Below are 17,710 nucleotides of genomic sequence, written 5' to 3'. Positions count from 1 at the left end.
TCTCTGCCTTTTGTCTCTTCCCTTGGTCGATGCCGGTACCTATACCTTTAAGATGCTTGGTTAAGACTGAAGAATTCGGGGGCCGGCGCCAAGGAACGCAAGCATGAAGTCCTCTTAGGTTGGTCCCGTCCGGGTAAGGGGCGGGCTGTAGCAAACTCCACGTAAGAAATTGGTCCTTCTTTCGGCTCCGCCCACGTGAAGCAATCATGAACGCCTGTGACTGGTCAGGCGCTCTGGAGGCGGGGGCTCCGAGCTTGGCTCCAGGTTCTTCAGCAAGTCAGGGCTGCGGCGCGGTGGGCGGTATGTCCGCGGGTGGGGAGACGCGTGGGGATGCAGGAGGAGAGGGCACTGCTGCTGCCGCCCCCTTCAGCTTCAGCTCGGAACCAACGCTCGAGGACATGTAAGCCGTCCTTGCCCAGGCTGGGCTGGGGAGATCGCCCCCTTTCTCTCTCCGTTTGGGGAGGGTTCTTCCACGTGGTCGGGAAGAAGGCTAGCAGCTGTGCTCAGGTCCTAGCTCTGCTGGCTGACCCCCGCAGGCGAGCCTTCTAACCTCCTCCTCTGTAAAATGGGCTTAACAATGCACACCTGAGGCAGGGGACATACCGGAGTACGATGCTGCTTCTGCCCTGTCTCTGCCCTCCAGGAGCGGGAGGTAGGACGGGGGTAAATGTAGTATTGAGAGGTGGGAGACATTTCTTGCTGGAGGAAATCAAGGAGGGCTTCTTAGGGGAAGTGTCCTGGAGCTGTATTCTGTAAAATCAATAGGATTTAGATATACAGAGATAGGGATATTCCAGATGGAGGAAAACTGCAGAAGCAGCAGCAGGAGGTGGAAAAATGAAAAAGAAGGTATTATTAGATTTCGATAATTTAGGGTCTGTGTAAGGTCCCACCCATTTTATAGATGAGGAAACCAAGTCCCCTAAAGAGGAAACGACTTGCTTAGGCCACCCAAGGAATTAGTTGCAGAATCCCCCCTGATACCCATGCCCCCATTACATATCACTGAGGTACCTGCCAGGGCCCTGCATCTCCTCCCCCATCCCCTAACCTTGGGACCTGGACTTCCACCCCTTTCTCCTATTCCAGCCGCCGCCTCCATGCTGAGTTTGCTGCTGAACGAGACTGGGACCAGTTCCACCAACCTCGGAACCTCCTCCTGGCCTTGGTGGGGGAAGTAGGGGAGCTGGCAGAGCTCTTGTGAGTAGATGACAGGCTTCTGGAAGAGTCTGTGTGTTGGGGAGGGGAGGGGAGGATTTATTTGACCATTAGATATCCCTGGATCCAATTTCCCCTCCTCACTACCAAGCTCTGTATGTGGTTGCTGGGCATACAAAGATGACTTATGGGTCCCTGCCCTCTAGGGGTGCCCAGTCTCCTGGGAGAGAAAGGTGTGAAAACAGCAAGGCAGGTCCAGGTCTAAGAGGGGACAGTGGCAACTGTCCTTTACCTCTGCCTCTGGGGTGGAAAGGCAGGTATTCTATAGAAGACCTGCCTGTGGCATTCCAGACAGGGGGAGTTTACATTTGCAAAGGTAGTGAGGTGGGAAAGGGCAAGTTAAATTCAGGGAGAATATAAGATTCCTTCAGTGTAAGCTTCTTGAGGAAGAGCAAGGATTTTGTCTGTTTTGGTCTCTGGTGTGTCCCAAGTGGCTGGGATACAATAGGCATTCAATATACTGTGGCTGTGGAGGACAGGGGTAGGATAGGAACACAGAATGATAGAATCAGGGCTGGGAAGTAATGGAGTTTGGACAGAACACCTGACCAGATTTGAATGGTAGAAAGGTCACTGTGTCTGCAGGGTGGATTGGATCCCCGAGAGAATTGGGTCAGGGGAGACCAGTGAGGAAGCTGGTGTAGATGAGGCAAAAGGTGGTGAGACCTAAGTCAGGGCAGTCACTGTGGGATGGACAAATGAGGGCACTGATGTGTGTGAGGGCAAGCCATTCGTTCATTACAGATTTATGACCACCATTTGTGTGCTATGTCCTCCAGAATCGAGATATGGCCTTGAACAAGATAGACACAGTTCCTACCATCCCAGTGCAAGGAGACTGACAATAAATAAGTGAACTAATTTTAAAAGATGTGGAATTGTCACAAGTTCTATGAGGAAAGTAACACAAGGTGATGAGAAAGAAGGTAACAGAGGGAGAAGGCTTTTCTGAGGAGGTGACATCTGAGCTGAGACCTCAGTAACAGCCAGCCATGGGAAGGATGGGGGGAAGAGCATTCAAGGCAGAGGGAGCAGTAAGTGCAAAGGTCCTGTGACAGTTTGGCCTGTTTGCAAGGCAGAAAAGGCCAGAGTGGCTTTAGGTGGGGAGTGAGAGGGAGCATGGTGGATAATGACACTGGAAGAAGCAGGAGTCAGTTCATGCAGGACCTGGAGGGCATGGTAGGAGTTTGGATGTTATTCCAAGCACACTTGGGGGAGTTTTAAGCAGGGGAGGGACAAAATGTAATTTGTGCTTTTAAAAGATGGTGCAGGGTAAGAGTAGAAGATGAGTTAGAGGCTTCTGCAGTGGTCCAGGTCTAAGGTTTAGTCTGGGGTGGCAGTGGCTAAGGCCGGCAGGGGAGGAGTAGAATTGTGTCTCGATAAGTGAAATATCCTTTTGGCTACTCCTTGGCTCAGGTAGGGACACAGAGGTCTGGGTGAATCATCTGATGGGGTCTCTTCCCCACCATGAAGATTCCAGGGCCCAGCTGGGTTGACTTGTCTTTGGAGGAACTTCCTAGGAGGTGGGAGTTCATTGCTGCAAGGCCTGGGGTGTGCCCCTAAGAGAGGTGGAACCCGTTGTCCTAGCTAGCATCTATGTATGTGTGCCTGTCTTTGTGTCCTGTCCCCAGTCAGTGGAAGCCGGATGAGGAGCCTGGGCCCCAAGCCTGGCCCCCCAGGGAACGAGCAGCCCTTCAAGAGGAGCTCAGTGACGTCCTCATCTACCTGGTAGCACTGGCGGCCCGCTGCCGTGTAGATCTGCCCCAAGCAGTGCTCTCCAAGATGGACACCAACCGGCGACGCTACCCAGCGCATCTGTCCCGCGGCTCTGCCCGCAAGTACACAGACTTGCCTCATGGGGCCACCTCTGAAAACCAGGCTGTGGGGCCTGCAGACCTTGCCTGTGAGTCCACAGGTCAGGCCTCAACCTAGAAACATGGGCACAGAACCTGCAACTCAGCACGGCATCTGAGGAGCAGAGGGTGCTCCAGCCATGCTACCTCATTCTAGTCCTTTCCTAACAGATCATGGGCCTGGGGGCTACCCTTCTTGAGGTCTGAGGCCCAAGAACCTCCAGTAGATAGCCTCCTGGTTTTTTCTCTCTCAATAAAAGTTTTGGTTAGCAACTTCTGGATTCTTCCTGGGGCAGCTGGGGAGGCTCTCTGTCTCAGCACATGCTGGAGAGGGGTACCAGGGATACCTGTGAGCCCAAAGCCCATGTTTCTCTATTATACTTCCCACCTGCAGAGCAGAGAGATCTGATTTCTAGTAAGTTCTCTGTCTGACCTCATGCAAGTAAGTTCCTTCCCCTTCTCTAAACAAGACTGGAGGCTTTATGTAGTGTTGGATAAGAGCCCAGATTCTGGAGCCAGGCTGTCTGGGTTCAAATGCCATCTTTGATACTGGATGATGTTCTGGATTATATTGTCATCTTTCTGTGCCTCCATTTCCTCATCTAAAATGAAAATAAGGGACTTCCCTGGCGGTCCAGTGGTTAAGACTCTGCGCTTCCACTGCAGTGGGCATGGGTTCCATCCCTGGTCGGGGAACTAAGATCCCACATGCCGCGCAGCCAAAAATAAATAAATAAATGAAATGAAATGAAATGAAAATAATGTTATCTACCTAATAGGGTTGTAAGGTTTAAGTAAGTTATTCTAAGTAGAGTGCTTAGGACAGTGTAAGTTTGCAGTTGTCATTATCTGTTTGCTTTTTCAACTCAAAACTTTCAGGGGCCCAGAGCAGGAAATTTCAACAGTTAAGGCAGGCGTGGGCCTTGTCCATCAGGACCCCAGCCCTGTGAGAGCCCTCTGCCCCTCTCCCTTGGTCCCCAGCACAAATCAGGGTCAGGTCTGTCTGATATGAAGCAGAACAGGGCTTCCTCTCTTTTGGGGCTTGGACCCCTTAGCCCCCTCCTTCTCTCCCAAGGCCAATTTGCTTGTTCCACTTCTACACCTAAAGATAGTGTTGGGTATGTATGATTCACCCGTTGTGTGACCCCAGGCACATCACTTTCTTTTCAGAGCTACCCAGGGAACTAGCAGCCTGCCTCCTTCACAGGGCGAAACCTGATTCCACATCAGTACAATAAAGCATTTCCCTTTACTGGCCTCACTCTTATTAATGACCTCACTTCCTCTTAACCAGTGACCTCTCTTACTTCCTAGGTAAAAGAGAATCCATCAGATTGGAACTGCTTTAGCTTTATCTTCCCAAACCCTCCTTTCCTCTGCCCACCAGTGATAGCAGGAGCCTTATCTTATTGATCTCTTATTTCATCCTGTCTCCTTGATCAATTATCTCCTCTCTCCTCCATATAATCAAAGTCTTTTCCTTTCCATTAGCCCTTCCCATTAGCACATAAAGCATACTTGAGTCTCTTTCCTATTGACAGGACAAAACCAACAAAACTCCAGCTACTTCCCTCATGCTTTTCACAGCCAAACCTCTTGAAATGGATCTACACCGATCCACTCTGCTTCTTCATTCTCTCATTTCTACCCTAACCCACTCAACGCTGGCTTTCACCCCCCACCCCTCCACTGAAACTGTTCTCATCACCTTCCCCGAATTCATACACGGTGGACACCACAGCAGCATCTGACTGAGCTAAGTTTCCTCCATAAAACACTTTCCTCTAGATTTCCCAGACAAGACACTTCTGCTTTTCTACCTCTGGCTATTCTGTCACAGACTCAAGTTCTCTACTACCCTCTTGTGGATGTGGTGCCATGCCCTCCAGACCTGATATCCCCAAGGTGTTACTTCCAATCACCTCCCTGACCCGTCCACATTTACTTCACACTCAATGTGTCCAGATTGGGGTGTAACAATTGCTGCCACTTCAACTCTGGTCCTGCTCCTCATCCCGTGTCCCCATCTCAATGACACTGCCTGCGGTCACCCAAGCTAAGAAATGAAATCAGCCCCATCTCTCCTTTCCCCACGTCCACTTTAACTCCTATTAATTCTAGCTCAATAATATGCCATATCTCTCCCTCCCCTCTAATCCCTCAAGGCTTCTTTGTGGCTTTGGAACCTTTAACCTGGCTTCCAGGGTCCTTAGTGGTCTGTCTCCTGCCAACGTCCTTGCTTGTTGTCCCTGCCTTCCACCCCAGAGAACATCTGCAAGCTCTAACAAGTCTGGCATGCAGGTTCAGGGGTTCTCTCCATACGTCCCCAACCCCAACTCTCTTGACCTTAAGACCAGCTTAAATGCCACCTCTGAGAAGAGCCTCTCTAAACTCCAAGATTGCACTGAAGACCTCTCCTATCCAGCAACTCCCCCATCAGAGTTCCAATGACAGGGGACTGCACTTGCCTGTGTACTTGTCCCCACTGTGCCATTCACTGGCAGTCAGTACCTATTTACTCATCTGCAGAAATGGAGGTAAAAGAGTTACCTCACTTTGGGATGCTTTGAGGATGAAAATGAGCTGATAATAACGTAGCACTGAAGTTCTTTAACCTAGTGCTAAAGTTTCCACTATTGCTTCTCTTTACTAGACCGAGTTCCATGAGGTTCATGCCGGCTCACTCAAAGCTCTGCAGAATGCAGTGCCTGTTGATCACGAACGCGCTAAATTTATGGACTCTTCTAGGTCTGAGGTCATGAAGACATAACCAAGGGCCAAGCGTGGAATGACTCCACACACACACAAAACCAGTTCCTGTAACACTTTTGGGCTTATAGCCCCACTTGACTCCATGACAATTCACCTAAATCACCTAAGCCTGGGGAGACCCCCAACTTTCCTCCTAATTCACACCCCACCCACCTCATTCACAGGCACGGGTGGGGTGAGAGTATAATACTTTATTCACTCTAACACGGGCCGAGGGGATGTAATGAGAGGGAGGTGGGCGCGTTTCCAGGGACCCCGGTAGGGGATCCTTCCTGTCTCCCAGTTCCAGGGCAGCCAGGCCCGCCGTCTCACCCTATCTGAGATGCAGGTGGCGGGGCGGGGAGTTGTCCGGGTTAACGCAGCCCCAGGTCGGGATACTAGCGTGCCCCTCCCCAGCTCGCACCCCGCGGAGACAAGAATGGCGATTCAACTGCCCTCACAATCTGGGCAGCGCTCAGTGGCAGTGGCTCCGGCGGGTAGCTTGAAGTCCCGGCCGCAGCCCGCGCAAATATAGAGACGGCGCCGCATATGCGCGCGACGGTGGCGGATGAAGTGCGAGCTGAGGCGGAAGCGCCGGCCGCACTCGGCACATGGGTAGGGCCGCTCGCCTGTGTGCGTGCGCGCATGCTCCGCCAGGTTGGAGCGGTGGCCGAAGCCGCGGCCGCACACGGCGCAGCGGTGCGGCTTCTCGCCCGTGTGCACACGCCGGTGCTTGGCCAGCGCCGAGCTCTGAGCGAAGCGCGTGCCGCAGTCGGCGCATGCGTACGGCCGCTCGCCCGTGTGCGTGCGTCGGTGGCGCGCCAGACACGAACTGCCGCCGAAGGCGCGTCCGCAGTCCGGGCACGAGTACGGCTTCTCGCCCGTGTGCACGCGCAGGTGCTGTGCGTAGTTGGAGCTCTGCGCGAAACGGCGGCCGCATTGTGCGCATGCGTACGGCTTCTCGCCCGTGTGGCGCCGCCGGTGCTGCCGCAGGTTCGAGGCGGCCGAGAAGCGCTTGTCGCATTCTGGGCATTCGTAAGGCCGCTCGCCCGTATGCGTGCGGCTGTGTTTGGTCAGCGCCGACTTCTGCGAGAAGCGCCGGCCGCACTCGGTGCACGCAAAGGGCCGCTCGCCCGTGTGTATGCGGACGTGCTTGGCCAATGTGGAGCGGCGCGCAAAGGCACGGCCGCAGTCCCGGCACGCGTGTGGGCGCGCCGGGTCCGCCGACGGCGCTGGCGCCTCGCTCGGGACCTGCGGGGAGAGGGGGGGACAGGTCAGCCCTGACCGAGAGGCTCGGGAGCCAGAGACCTGGGGCTCTGCCGGCTGCAGCCTCTCCGTCCCCCGTTTGTACAGTAGGAAAAGCCACGGGGTGCGCCTCTCAGGACGGTTGTGCGCGTTAAATGAGATTAACATAAACGCACATATTACAATGCCTAGTGTCATTCTAGCTATTCTTTATTAATTCATCCAGTATTTATTGAACGCGTACAATGTGCCAGACTCTGTTCTAGGAACTGGGGATTCAACATTAATTTTTTTAAAAATTCCTAGTTTCAGGAAGAATGGATACGGAGTGCTGGTATTGGAGGGGGTGCTGCAAGTTTAAATAGGGTTGAGAAACCTCGCTGATGTCACATGAGCGAAGACCTCAGGAGGTGAGAGAGCAGGTTCCAGAGGGAAAAGCAAGGCCCTGAGGCAGGAGTTTTCCTGTTCTAGGAATGGCCAGAAACAGTGCCTAGGGCGGACGGCAGGAGGGGAAGAGTAATCCATGGAGTGGTCCTGAAGGGGATATCTTAGCATAGGGCCTTGCATGTGAATGAGGTGAGGACTCAATAGAGATGTTAGACGGTTTTGAGCAAGGAGGGGAACAGATTAGACTCATATTTTAAAAGGTTTCAGGGGCTTCCCTGGTGGCGCAGTGGTTAAGAATCCGCCTGCCAATGCAGGGAACACGGGTTCAAGCCCTGGTCCGGGAAGATTCCACATGCTGCAGAGCAATTAAGCCTGTGAGCCACAACTACTGAGCCCATGCTCCGCAACAAGAGAAGCCACCGCAATGAGAAGCCCACGCACCACAACAAAGAGTAGCCCCTGCTCGCCGCAACTAGAGAAAGTCCATGCGCAGCAACAAAGACCCAACGCAGCCAAAAAAAATTAATTAATTAATTTAAAAAAGCAAAAAAGAATGAAGGAGGGGAGGGGGCACGAACCCAGCGAGGAGGCTACTGTACTGCAAGCCAGAGAAGACAGCGGCTTGGACCCAGGTGACAGAGGTGGGAAGTGAAGGTGGTGAGAAGTGGTCTGCTTCTGGATATATTCTGCAGTTTGAGACAGCAAATTTGACAGTAGATTAGACATGAGGTGTAAAGAAAGGAGTAAAAATGACTCAAAATGATTTTGAGCTTAGCAACTGCAAAGGCGGAGTTGCCATCTACAGAGCTGAGGGTGGAGGGAGGACCAAGTTGGTACCTACTATCCGTTTCTGATCTTATCTGCAGTTCTCCTTGACACATCTGGAGCTCAGGAGAGAGGCCCAGGCTGGAGATGTTAATTGGGAAGGCATCAGCGTGGAGGTGGTTTTTAAAGCGTTGAGACTGGATGAGTTCACCCAAGGAATAGGCAGAGAGAAATGGGGTGGCAAGACGAAAAGCAGCCAGCAAAGGAGACTGAGCAGAGGCAGCCGGTGAGGTAAGAGACCCAGGAGAGCACGGTGTCTTAGAAGCCAGGCCACCATCAAGTCCAGGCTCTCTAATAAACTTTCAAGAGCAAGCACCTATCATTTTTTAAGCTGCAAAAAAGGCAGCCAGGGTGAAACCCAAATACTATTCTGAGGCCTGAAATGAAAAAAATTCAAAAATAAGCCAGTTTCATGAGGTCTGGGCCTCTGGAGATAAAATCAGAAAAAGAAATGCTTTATAAGAAGCAGATAAAAAAAAAAAAAAAAGAAGCAGATGAAGGGAAAACAGTTTGTACTAACAGTAAAGAGGAATACTGAGGAAACATTGCTTCCTTCTTAGAAAAGAGAAGGCTCATCCTAGCAAAAGTGGTGTTGAATCTCTACCATGGACTAAGCAAATAGGATATTAATTCATGACCAAATGAAAAACCAGGCACATATTAAGGATAAGACAGTGTTAGCTTCTTGCTCCCCATATTCCATCTCCACCAAGTGATTATCACTATTCTTCTTTTATAGATAAGGAAACAGGTTAAGAGAGGGTAAGTGACAACTAGGGAGTAGCGAGGCCTCTTCTTTCTGAAGTTGTAAGGAGGGCACCTTCAGGGCCTTCAAGATCCTTTGTTAAAAAGACAGTAGCTTTTTGGTAACCACCTCAGAAATTTGAAAACAAGGCAGTTTGGGAAACTGGTCACCAGCCAAGGGAACTCTGGCTTAAATACTATTATCACGATAATGATAATAGTGATAACAACATTACAGCGTAAAGATGTGACAGTGCTATGTTATGTACATTATTGTATTAAATCTTCCTGTCACTCCCCCTTGAGTCAGGCGTTATCTTTTGAGAAAACTGAGCTCAGAGAGATTAAATTCACATAGCCAGTGGGAGTCAGGACTGACCTTAGAGTTCTCACCCTTAACCAGTAGGCTACACTGCTTCCCTGCACACAAAGCACGAAGATGTGACAGCGGCTGGACTCCAAGTGCCTGGCACTCTCCAAGAGGGATTCAAGGTTAAAATACAACTTGATACTTTGAATCGAGAAACTCCCCACAGCAAATTCGGCACAGTCTGAATTCAAGGTCACACTTTCCAGTCTTGCCCTGGTTTTGACATCTATTGGGTTTATTTCATCACATCAGCCATCGTGGAGAGAATTTTTCTCATTATATCTATATTTTTCTGGCCCGTTTTTCTTTGGCACCCTTCTTTAAGGTGACTTTGACCAGCCTGAGGACTTCCTTATGCTGTATTCACTATCTTGTGAAAAAGAAATTCTTCACACAAGTACCCTTGGTATCTCCAGCTCCAGGAGGAGGGGCCTTGGGTGCCCTAGGAAGAATCTTGGTAAGAGGGGCTGAGTCTAGCTCATTAAGACCCCAGGCAAGTCCCTCCCTTCCCCTGCCTCAGTGAACCAAGGAAGGCAGGGTAGGCTAGGTGAGATCAATATATCCCGACTTGAGGTATGCACATCACAGAATGCAAGAGGATTCTAAGTGTTATGTAGGCTAACTCTTATCTTACTATGATCATTATGTATTTATTTTCATGGATATTAGAAAAACAACAGATCACATGAAACCCACAATTTCATCAGTATTATTGCTCAGATGAAGGTAAATTTATTTAACAAAACAATGTGAATCTATCTGAAGAAGAGCATTAAATAAATGAGCAAACAGGTGAGCAGTATACATGTGACTGAAGCTTGGCAAATACCAGACTTACATGCCTTTTAAGTTCTACAGCTGTTAGACTTAAAAATTAGAATACAGGGTATCTGCACTATAACATGAGGGTACTAGGGGGATACATGTAGTATAAGAATATGATAATCCAAGTATTTAAAGTTAGTGATTTTGGGACTTCCCTGGTGGCGCAGTGGTTAAGAATCTGCCTGCCAATGCAGGGGACACGGGTTTGAGCCCTGGCCCGGGAAGATCCCACATGCCACGGAGCAACTAAGCATGTGCGCCACAACTACTGAGCCAGCGCTCTAGAGCCCAGAAGCCACAACTACTGAGCCCATGTGCCACAACTATTGAAGCCCGCATGCCTAGAGCCCGTGCTCTGCAACAAGGAAGCCACCGCAATGAGAAGCCCGTGCACTGCAACGAAGAGTAGCCCCGCTCACCACAACTAGAGAAAGCCTGAGTGCAGCAACAAAGACCCAATGCAGCCAAAAAATAAATAAAATAAATAAACAAATTTATTTTAAAAATAAATAAATAAAAATAAAAAATAAAGTTAGTGATTTTGTCTTCCTGCTTAAGGTGTTTTTGTTTTTGTTTTAAACCAGAGCAAACATTCCAGTTTTTTCCTCAGCCATTACTTTTCTAATTAATAACAATAACTACCATTTACTGAGCACTCACTATGTGCCAGGAAGTGCGGTGCTTTTCACCCATGTTCTTATTTTAAATTCTCACAACCCTTTGGGTTAGGCTGTATTAGCACCATTTTAAAATAAGGATATAAGACTCAGAAGTAAGTGACTACCAAGGTCCTACAGCTAATCCATCGGCAGGGTCAGGGTTTACACTGGAAGTCTGTCATTGTCTAAAACACCTCTTCTCTCATAGAATGATGCAATTCTATCTCACTGACAAGTTTAAGGTTACCTACACAGTTTGTCTCCCTCACCTGGGCTTTTTTAGCTGTCAGAATCTCCCTTCTTTTGAGTACAGAGTATAAAGTACAATCCCTATCCTCTCGCTCATTGCTAAAGGAAGTGTGGTCCACAGACCAGCAGCAGCAGCATCACTGGAAACTTGTTAGAAATACAGAATCTCAAGTCGCCCCCATACCTACTGGATCAAAATCTTCAGTTTAATAAGATCCCCAGGTGATATGTACGCATGTTAAAAATGAAGAAACCTGATCTAGGAGATGCACTACTCCCAGGGAAAGCAGGTGGGAAAGGTGAAGAGGGTTTTACAGGCTGAAAGACAACGTGGGCAAAGTCTTCGAGGTGAGAAGGGTCAGGTGTGTTTGAAGCTGGGGCATGGGATGGGTGCTGAGTGACTAGAGATGAAGCCATGAGGTCAGACGATGAAGACCTTTGAATGCCAGGCGCAGGAGCTGAGGGAAACAGAATACCACTCAAGGGTTCAATTTTAAGCAGGGAGAGACAGGACTGGATGTACATAGAGCCCTCTGAGAAAACCCTTCTATTCATTAAAGATAGTTTGGATTTTAATAGGCAGTGAGAGAATACTCCAGCTACTGAGTGCAGCATAATTAAGGCCTGTTCTGGACAATGACCAGCCATGGGACTGGGTGAGAGCTAAGAGTCACAGAATGTTGACACTAGAAGGAGCTTTGGAGACCACTATTTCATAGAAACCGAGACTCAGGGAGACCACACAGCAAGTTGATGAGCTATCTTGTGGGCACAGTGCTAAATCTTTGTGGGATGTGGGTGTGTAACTCTCATTTCCACCCTCCTCCAAATCCAGTCACCCACGTGATACTTGGACTGGATTTCAAGGATCTTACTTTCATTATCTCATTTTATAGATGAAAAAGCTGTCGAGGCAAAACTGGTAAATAGTGGTTAGGATTTGAGCCAATGCTTTTAACCACTACATGATACCATTTAGAGTCTAGCTCTACAGCCTTTTCATGACTAGCCATGCCTACACCCACCCTTCCCATCCTTAGCTCCATGCAGTCCAATCAATGTTCCCCAAAACCCCCTTATTTCCATCTTCTCTCCCCTGCTGCCACTACCTTAGAGCAGGCTACCAGCCATACCTGACCTGGTCTCCCCACAGCAGCCAACGATTCTTCTAAATAGAAAATCTGATCATGTCTCTCCTCTGATTTGAGGCTTCTGATGGCACCGCATAACCTAACAGAGTATGTCCAAATTCCTAAGCTGGCTTTCAACACCTTTTACTCTCTGGCCCTGCCTACTTCTCTGGCCTTATCTTCTCTGAGCATTTGCTTTTGCTGTTTCCTCATCCTGGAATGCCCTTCCTCCTCCTCCATTTGCCAAATTCCCACTAAGTTTTCAAGGCCCACGTCAAAGTCATTTCCATGAAGCCTTCCCCACTGCCTTGAGTTATTTGCCCTCAATTCTCTGTCTAGGCCTCCATGTTCTAGGTTTCCCTGTTCACTCCCAGCCTCAGGATTCAGCCCAGAAAGGCCTTGATAAAAATGAGTAGAAAAATCTCCAGAAGGATGACCTAGCCCAAGGTCCTGAACTTTAGGGAGAAGAATGAATAATAGCAGCAAATACTTACATAGTGTTTATTATGTGCCAGACACAGTTCTAACTCTTTACACGTATTAACTCATTTAATCCTCCCAACCCCAAGAAATAGGTGCTATTATGATTTCCCTTTTACCAGTGAGGAAACTGAGGCACAAAGAGGTTAAACTTGCCTAAGGTCACACAGCTGGTAAGTGATAGAGTTGGAAGTCCACCCTAAACTCTGGAGTCTGAGTTCTTAACTTATAGGCCAAAGGTGGAGACCAGGGGATTCACAGGGCCGGAAGAGGCAGGCTGAGCTAGGAGGATGGGCCAAGGAGGCCTGAGAAAACAGAACTAAACGGGCCACAGCAGTGAAAGCGCGGAGTCCTAACCACTGGACCGCCTGGGAATTCCCTAAATAGTTATTTTGACTGGAAGAGGAGGCCACAGCAGCCAGCCCCCTCCCCCTAGGGCCCACCACACCCACTAGGGGGCAGCAGAACTTTCTTTTTCTGGGAACTGGCGCCTGTGTAGGAAGAAATCAGAGGGAGTCTGGCTGGGCCCACAAATCTGGCCCAGGAGTCCTCCAGCTGGACTCAGGGCTGCTCTGGCTGTGGGTGGGAGTCCTGTAGGGTTTTGGGAAGTAGAACTATACCTAGTGGCAGTTAGGGTCTCTAATGGGTAAATCTAACTCATATTTTGATCTCCTTAAAACTCCTCTCTTTAAACCTTCAACACCCTTGTCAGTCTAACCCTGCTAGACATCAAGCTCCACGAGGAACCGAGGAGAGCGTTTACTCTCCAGCACCCAGCACAGAGCCTGGCACAGTAGGCGTGACATCTGTATTATGGCAGCATGGACTGTGGGACAGAAAGATGGGTGGCCAACCCTGAGAGTCAAGGGAAAGTAGGGACAGGATCCCTGGATTCTGTCTGAGGGAGGCCGGACCTGCACCAGGTTTAGGGGCGAAGGGACCCCAGGGTGTGGGACACGTACCTCCTTGTTGTCCATGGGGATCTTGAGTTTCACCACTTCATACTTCTCTTCACCCTCATCCTCCTCACCCTTCACCAGCAGCACCATCTCTTCTTGCATCTCTTCCTCTTCCTCCTCCTCTGTCTGCTGTTCACCGGGCATCTTGGTGTCCTGGGGCAGGGAGCTGAGTCAGAAGCTCAGGACCCGCCCCCCCACCATGGCTCTGGCCCACACAAGGCGGTGCAGCCGTGGCTTCTCCTGTGATCTTTGTGTCTGACCTTCTTCCCTCTATCCCAGCCCGGCCCTAGGCCCCAGCCCTATCCCGGGACCAGCTCGGAAGACTCTCGTTCACCCCACTCATCCCGGCATTCAAGGCCCTGAACACTTCGAATCTCTAGCCCCAGTGAGTCGCCACCCTCCCCGCGCTGAGTCACTCCCCGGTGCCTGGGTCCGCGGCCCGGAGCTCTAGGGCACGGGCTGGAGGCGGGATCGGGGCGGAGACCCTGAGGGGGTGAGCACTCACCAGCCGCAGGTTCGGGCGCTCGCGCTGCCCCAGGCCAGGGCGCCGGGCGGTTGGGCACTCTGCGACGCCGCGACTCCGGGGGCGGGGCGTAGGCGGGGCCTCGGTGACGACTGGCCATTGGTCAGAATACCTTACCCCGCCCCCGAGGGGGAGGGGCCAGAGGACCCAGGCGTCCGGCCCGAACTGCCCCGGGAGGGTGGCGAGCCCACACCCAGCGCCTTCCGCTCAACCCCGACTCCCAAAGACCCCGGGCCGCGCTACTCGGTGTTCAAGGTCCTCACAGTCCGGTAGTGACCTACCTTAAAGGCTCGTCTCCTGCGGCCGGCTCGGAGGTCTCCGCTGCGGCCAAGCGCGTCTGCTCCGCCCGAAATAGGCCACGTGCGCTCCCGCCCCTGCCTGGGCCTCTCGCTGGCGCCCCGCCTGGAGGGCGGACCCTGTTGCCTCCTCACCTCTTCCCTTCCCTCTTTTTGCCTCTTCTCCCATCTTTTCTCCTTTCGCAGCGTCGCCTTCACGGTCTCCTGGTCTCTGGGATATCTTGCTCCTTTAATACATACTTACCAACAGCCACCCAAGCAACCGCTGCTGTTTGTTGCGTGGTGTGCCTTGTGCCTCTTACGCGCCATCGTTATGCTGAGCCTTTTGCACATCTGATCTCGATCCGCACAAAGGTGGGTCCATTTCACAGATGAGCTAATTGAAATTCACAGATGAGCTAATTGAAGCTAACTGACTTGCCTGAGTTACACAGTAAGTGTTGTCACAGCATCCCCAGCAACCCAGTAGCCTAGGTGGAAAATTATAGCACACGGACCAGATCCAGTCCACAGAAGTATCTTGTTTGGCTCTCAAGTTTAAAAGTTAACTTCAAAAGAAGCACGAGAGGTCTTTTACAAAATTTAATTTCCAACATTTAAAAATTGAGATATTTCATGTAAAGATCTGTATTTTCCCACTTCTCTTGAAAAAGATACCTAGTTCTCCCAATTTATGAATGGGGCAACGAAGATTCAGAAATGATGAAAGAGAAATTACATTCAGTAAGTGCTTACAATCCCTAGTTGTCTCTTTACAACAACCCTGTGGGGATCAATCATATTACCTTCCTTTGACAAACGAGGGAACTAAAAGCTTAAGTAATTTGCTCAAAGTCACATAGCTGGTAAGTAGCCAATTCCAAACCTCATGCTCTTCCTGTTGCACCAAATTCTCTCTCAGAAATGAGGTTACATGAGGAAATTGGTAGCAGAGCCAGGACTCAAGCCTGTTCCTCAGTCTGCAGAGCCCAGAACATAATTTGTATGTTGGGATTACATCTGGTCAAAGTTTTGCTCTTCCTCAGAGCTGGGAAAAGGGGGTAAATGAGTGTGATACTCACCCTCAGGATCCCGAAAGCCACTTTGATTGTGTTAATTCTCTCATCAAATATTTATTGAACCCTACTATGTACCTGGCACCATTCTAGATATTGGAGATGCAGTAGTGAACAAAAGAGACAAAAATCTTAGCTACCATGGCACTTCTCAAGGTGCAAAAAATGTCAACAAGTAAATAAGATAATTTCAGATAAGGATAGGTGTAAGAAGGAAATAGGGCCAGATGATGCAACAGGGAGTGGCTATGGTTGGGAGCTTCTTTAATGTGGGCAGGGAAGGCATCTCTTAGGATATAATATATGAGATGAAACTTGAATGATGAGAAAAAGCCATTTGAAAATTTAGACGAAGAATGTTCTAGACAGAACTACAGAGACTTTAAGGTGAGATTAAGCTTGGCATGTTTGAGGAAAAGAAAGAAGGCTTGTGTGGCTGGAGCCAAGTGAGTTAATGGAAATGTAGTGTGGGAGTGGGAGAAGAGGCAGGCAAGGCCAGATTATGGCTGGAACTCTAGCAAAAGGCAAGGCGTGCTTCCCCTAATTCAGAGAATCAGTGAGGAGACTCAGCTGGGTGCAGCGAAAGTCCCTACTGGAAGGTCCTCCTACTGTGGGAGGACTTTGGAACAGATGCTTGCAAAAGGAGGAACATGTACAAGTATCTATCTGGAATCAGAGCTAGTTCTTGTTCTTGAGAATCTCACAGTCTAGTAAAGAAGGTGATTTAAAAATATATATGTGTATGATATATATATTATATACATATGAAAAGGAAACAATAGGTGTTCTGGCAACTCCCTGGAAGGGAGTGGATATTGGGTGCAGGCCTCACCAAAGAGATAAACGTAAAGGACCTTCAGAGATGAGTGGGAGTTTGCCAGATGGACAAAGAGGTAGCAGTTTGTGGGACTGTAAACTCTCGTGAAGAGCACATCATGTTCCAAGGACATCGTTCACCAAAGTATTGAGTGAGCCTTATTGTGTGCCAGGCCCCTTTTAGGACTGGGAGGTAGAAAGTTGAATTTGGAAGTCTTTATCTTACTTTTCGCTATTCTGCATTTCACTATTTGCCTTCAGCCTCACTAGAAGTTTACTTGAGTTCTTGAATCCCAAGGACTGGTGCATAGAACACGCCATCCGCCATCCCATCTCCCACCTCCTCCTTTCTTGGCTTGTTCCAAATCATTCTTTACGTCTTAACATAATTGCCACTTCTTTGGAGAGGCATTGAATCATGTGGGAGTCTCTCCTGCATGCCTGCTTCCTGCATAGTCTTTACCACGCTTGAAAATATTTGTTCAATGTCTAGCTTCTGCGTAGAAACTGAGGGCAGAAACTTTGTCTTATTCATCTTTCTATGCCCAGTACCCAGCACACAGTAGGTAATGCTGTTGAGTGTCTTTTTATCCTAAAGAAGCTCTCGATGTGTTAAGGGAGCTTAACACCTCAGATGAAGGGGGTTCTAACCCAGGCTGGAGGTTTAGGGAAGGCTTCTGGGAGGAAGTAACACTTGAGGTATTTGGATAGGTTAACACGTTGGGAAGGGGGGCATTCCAAGTTACAAAAACAGAATATTTAAGAGGCACGGGTCTGAAACCACACAAGTGGAAGGCCTTGAATGCCATCTAAGGAGTTAAGTTTTATAGAGAGGACATGAGCATATACGGCAGGGTTTTTTTTGTTTTGTTTTGTTTTAAATTTATTTATCTATTTATTTACTTTTGGCTGTGTTGGGTCTTCGTTTCTGTGCAAGGGCTTTCTCCAGTTGCGGAGAGCGGGGGCCACTCTTCATCGCGGTGCGCGGGCCTCACTGTCGCCGCCTCTCCCGTTGCGGAGCACAGGCTCCAGACGCGCAGGCTCAGTAGTTGTGGCTCACGGGCCTAGCCGCTCCGCGGCATGTGGGATCCTCCCGGACCGGGGCACGAACCCGTGTCCTCTGCATTGGCAGGCGGATTCCTAACCACTGCGCCACCAAGGAAGCTCCCGGCAGGGTTTTTAATAGGGGAGTGAAGTGGTCAGATTTTACAAAGTTCACTGCAGACTAGCTTGGAGGCCGACCTGGTAGGGAGGTGAGACACGGCAACCAGCAGGGAGGATCTTCCCAAAGCCCCAAAGGCCTCCATTCAGGTCTATGGGTGTTT

General features: G+C 49.7%; 2 protein-coding genes across 4 annotated transcripts; one reads left to right on the top strand and one right to left on the bottom strand.

The window, feature by feature from the left end:
* Positions 1–268: 268 nt before the first annotated feature.
* DCTPP1 (dCTP pyrophosphatase 1) lies at positions 269–3,344 on the top strand. Its single transcript, XM_061209096.1, has 3 exons — positions 269–400; positions 1,090–1,200; positions 2,850–3,344. Exons 1-3 carry the CDS (start codon positions 303–305, stop codon positions 3,148–3,150), a joined length of 510 nt encoding a protein of 169 aa, XP_061065079.1. The 5' UTR covers positions 269–302; the 3' UTR covers positions 3,151–3,344.
* A 2,675-nt stretch (positions 3,345–6,019) lies between these two features.
* On the bottom strand, positions 6,020–14,583 carry ZNF771 (zinc finger protein 771). Of its 3 annotated transcripts, none has more exons than XM_061208972.1 (3): positions 14,500–14,583; positions 13,699–13,848; positions 6,020–7,073 (listed from the first exon to the last, which is right to left on the bottom strand). In XM_061208972.1, the coding sequence occupies exons 2-3, from the start codon at positions 13,837–13,839 to the stop codon at positions 6,270–6,272; spliced, it is 945 nt and encodes a 314-aa protein (XP_061064955.1). In that variant the 5' UTR covers positions 13,840–13,848; positions 14,500–14,583; the 3' UTR covers positions 6,020–6,269. The 3 variants fall into 3 exon arrangements, with proteins under 3 accessions (XP_061064955.1, XP_061064956.1, XP_061064954.1); XM_061208973.1 differs by lacking the exon at positions 14,500–14,583 and adding an exon at positions 14,201–14,429 and having other exon boundaries at positions 13,699–13,861; XM_061208971.1 differs by lacking the exon at positions 14,500–14,583 and adding an exon at positions 14,201–14,427.
* Between the last annotated feature and the right edge of the window lie 3,127 nt (positions 14,584–17,710).

The sequence above is a fragment of the Eubalaena glacialis genome, chromosome 13, assembly GCF_028564815.1.
Source record: "Eubalaena glacialis isolate mEubGla1 chromosome 13, mEubGla1.1.hap2.+ XY, whole genome shotgun sequence".
Classification (NCBI taxonomy): Eukaryota; Metazoa; Chordata; class Mammalia; order Artiodactyla; family Balaenidae; genus Eubalaena; species Eubalaena glacialis.
Note: the sequence above shows the minus strand (reverse complement) of the source record. Positions and strands in the feature narration are given on the sequence as shown.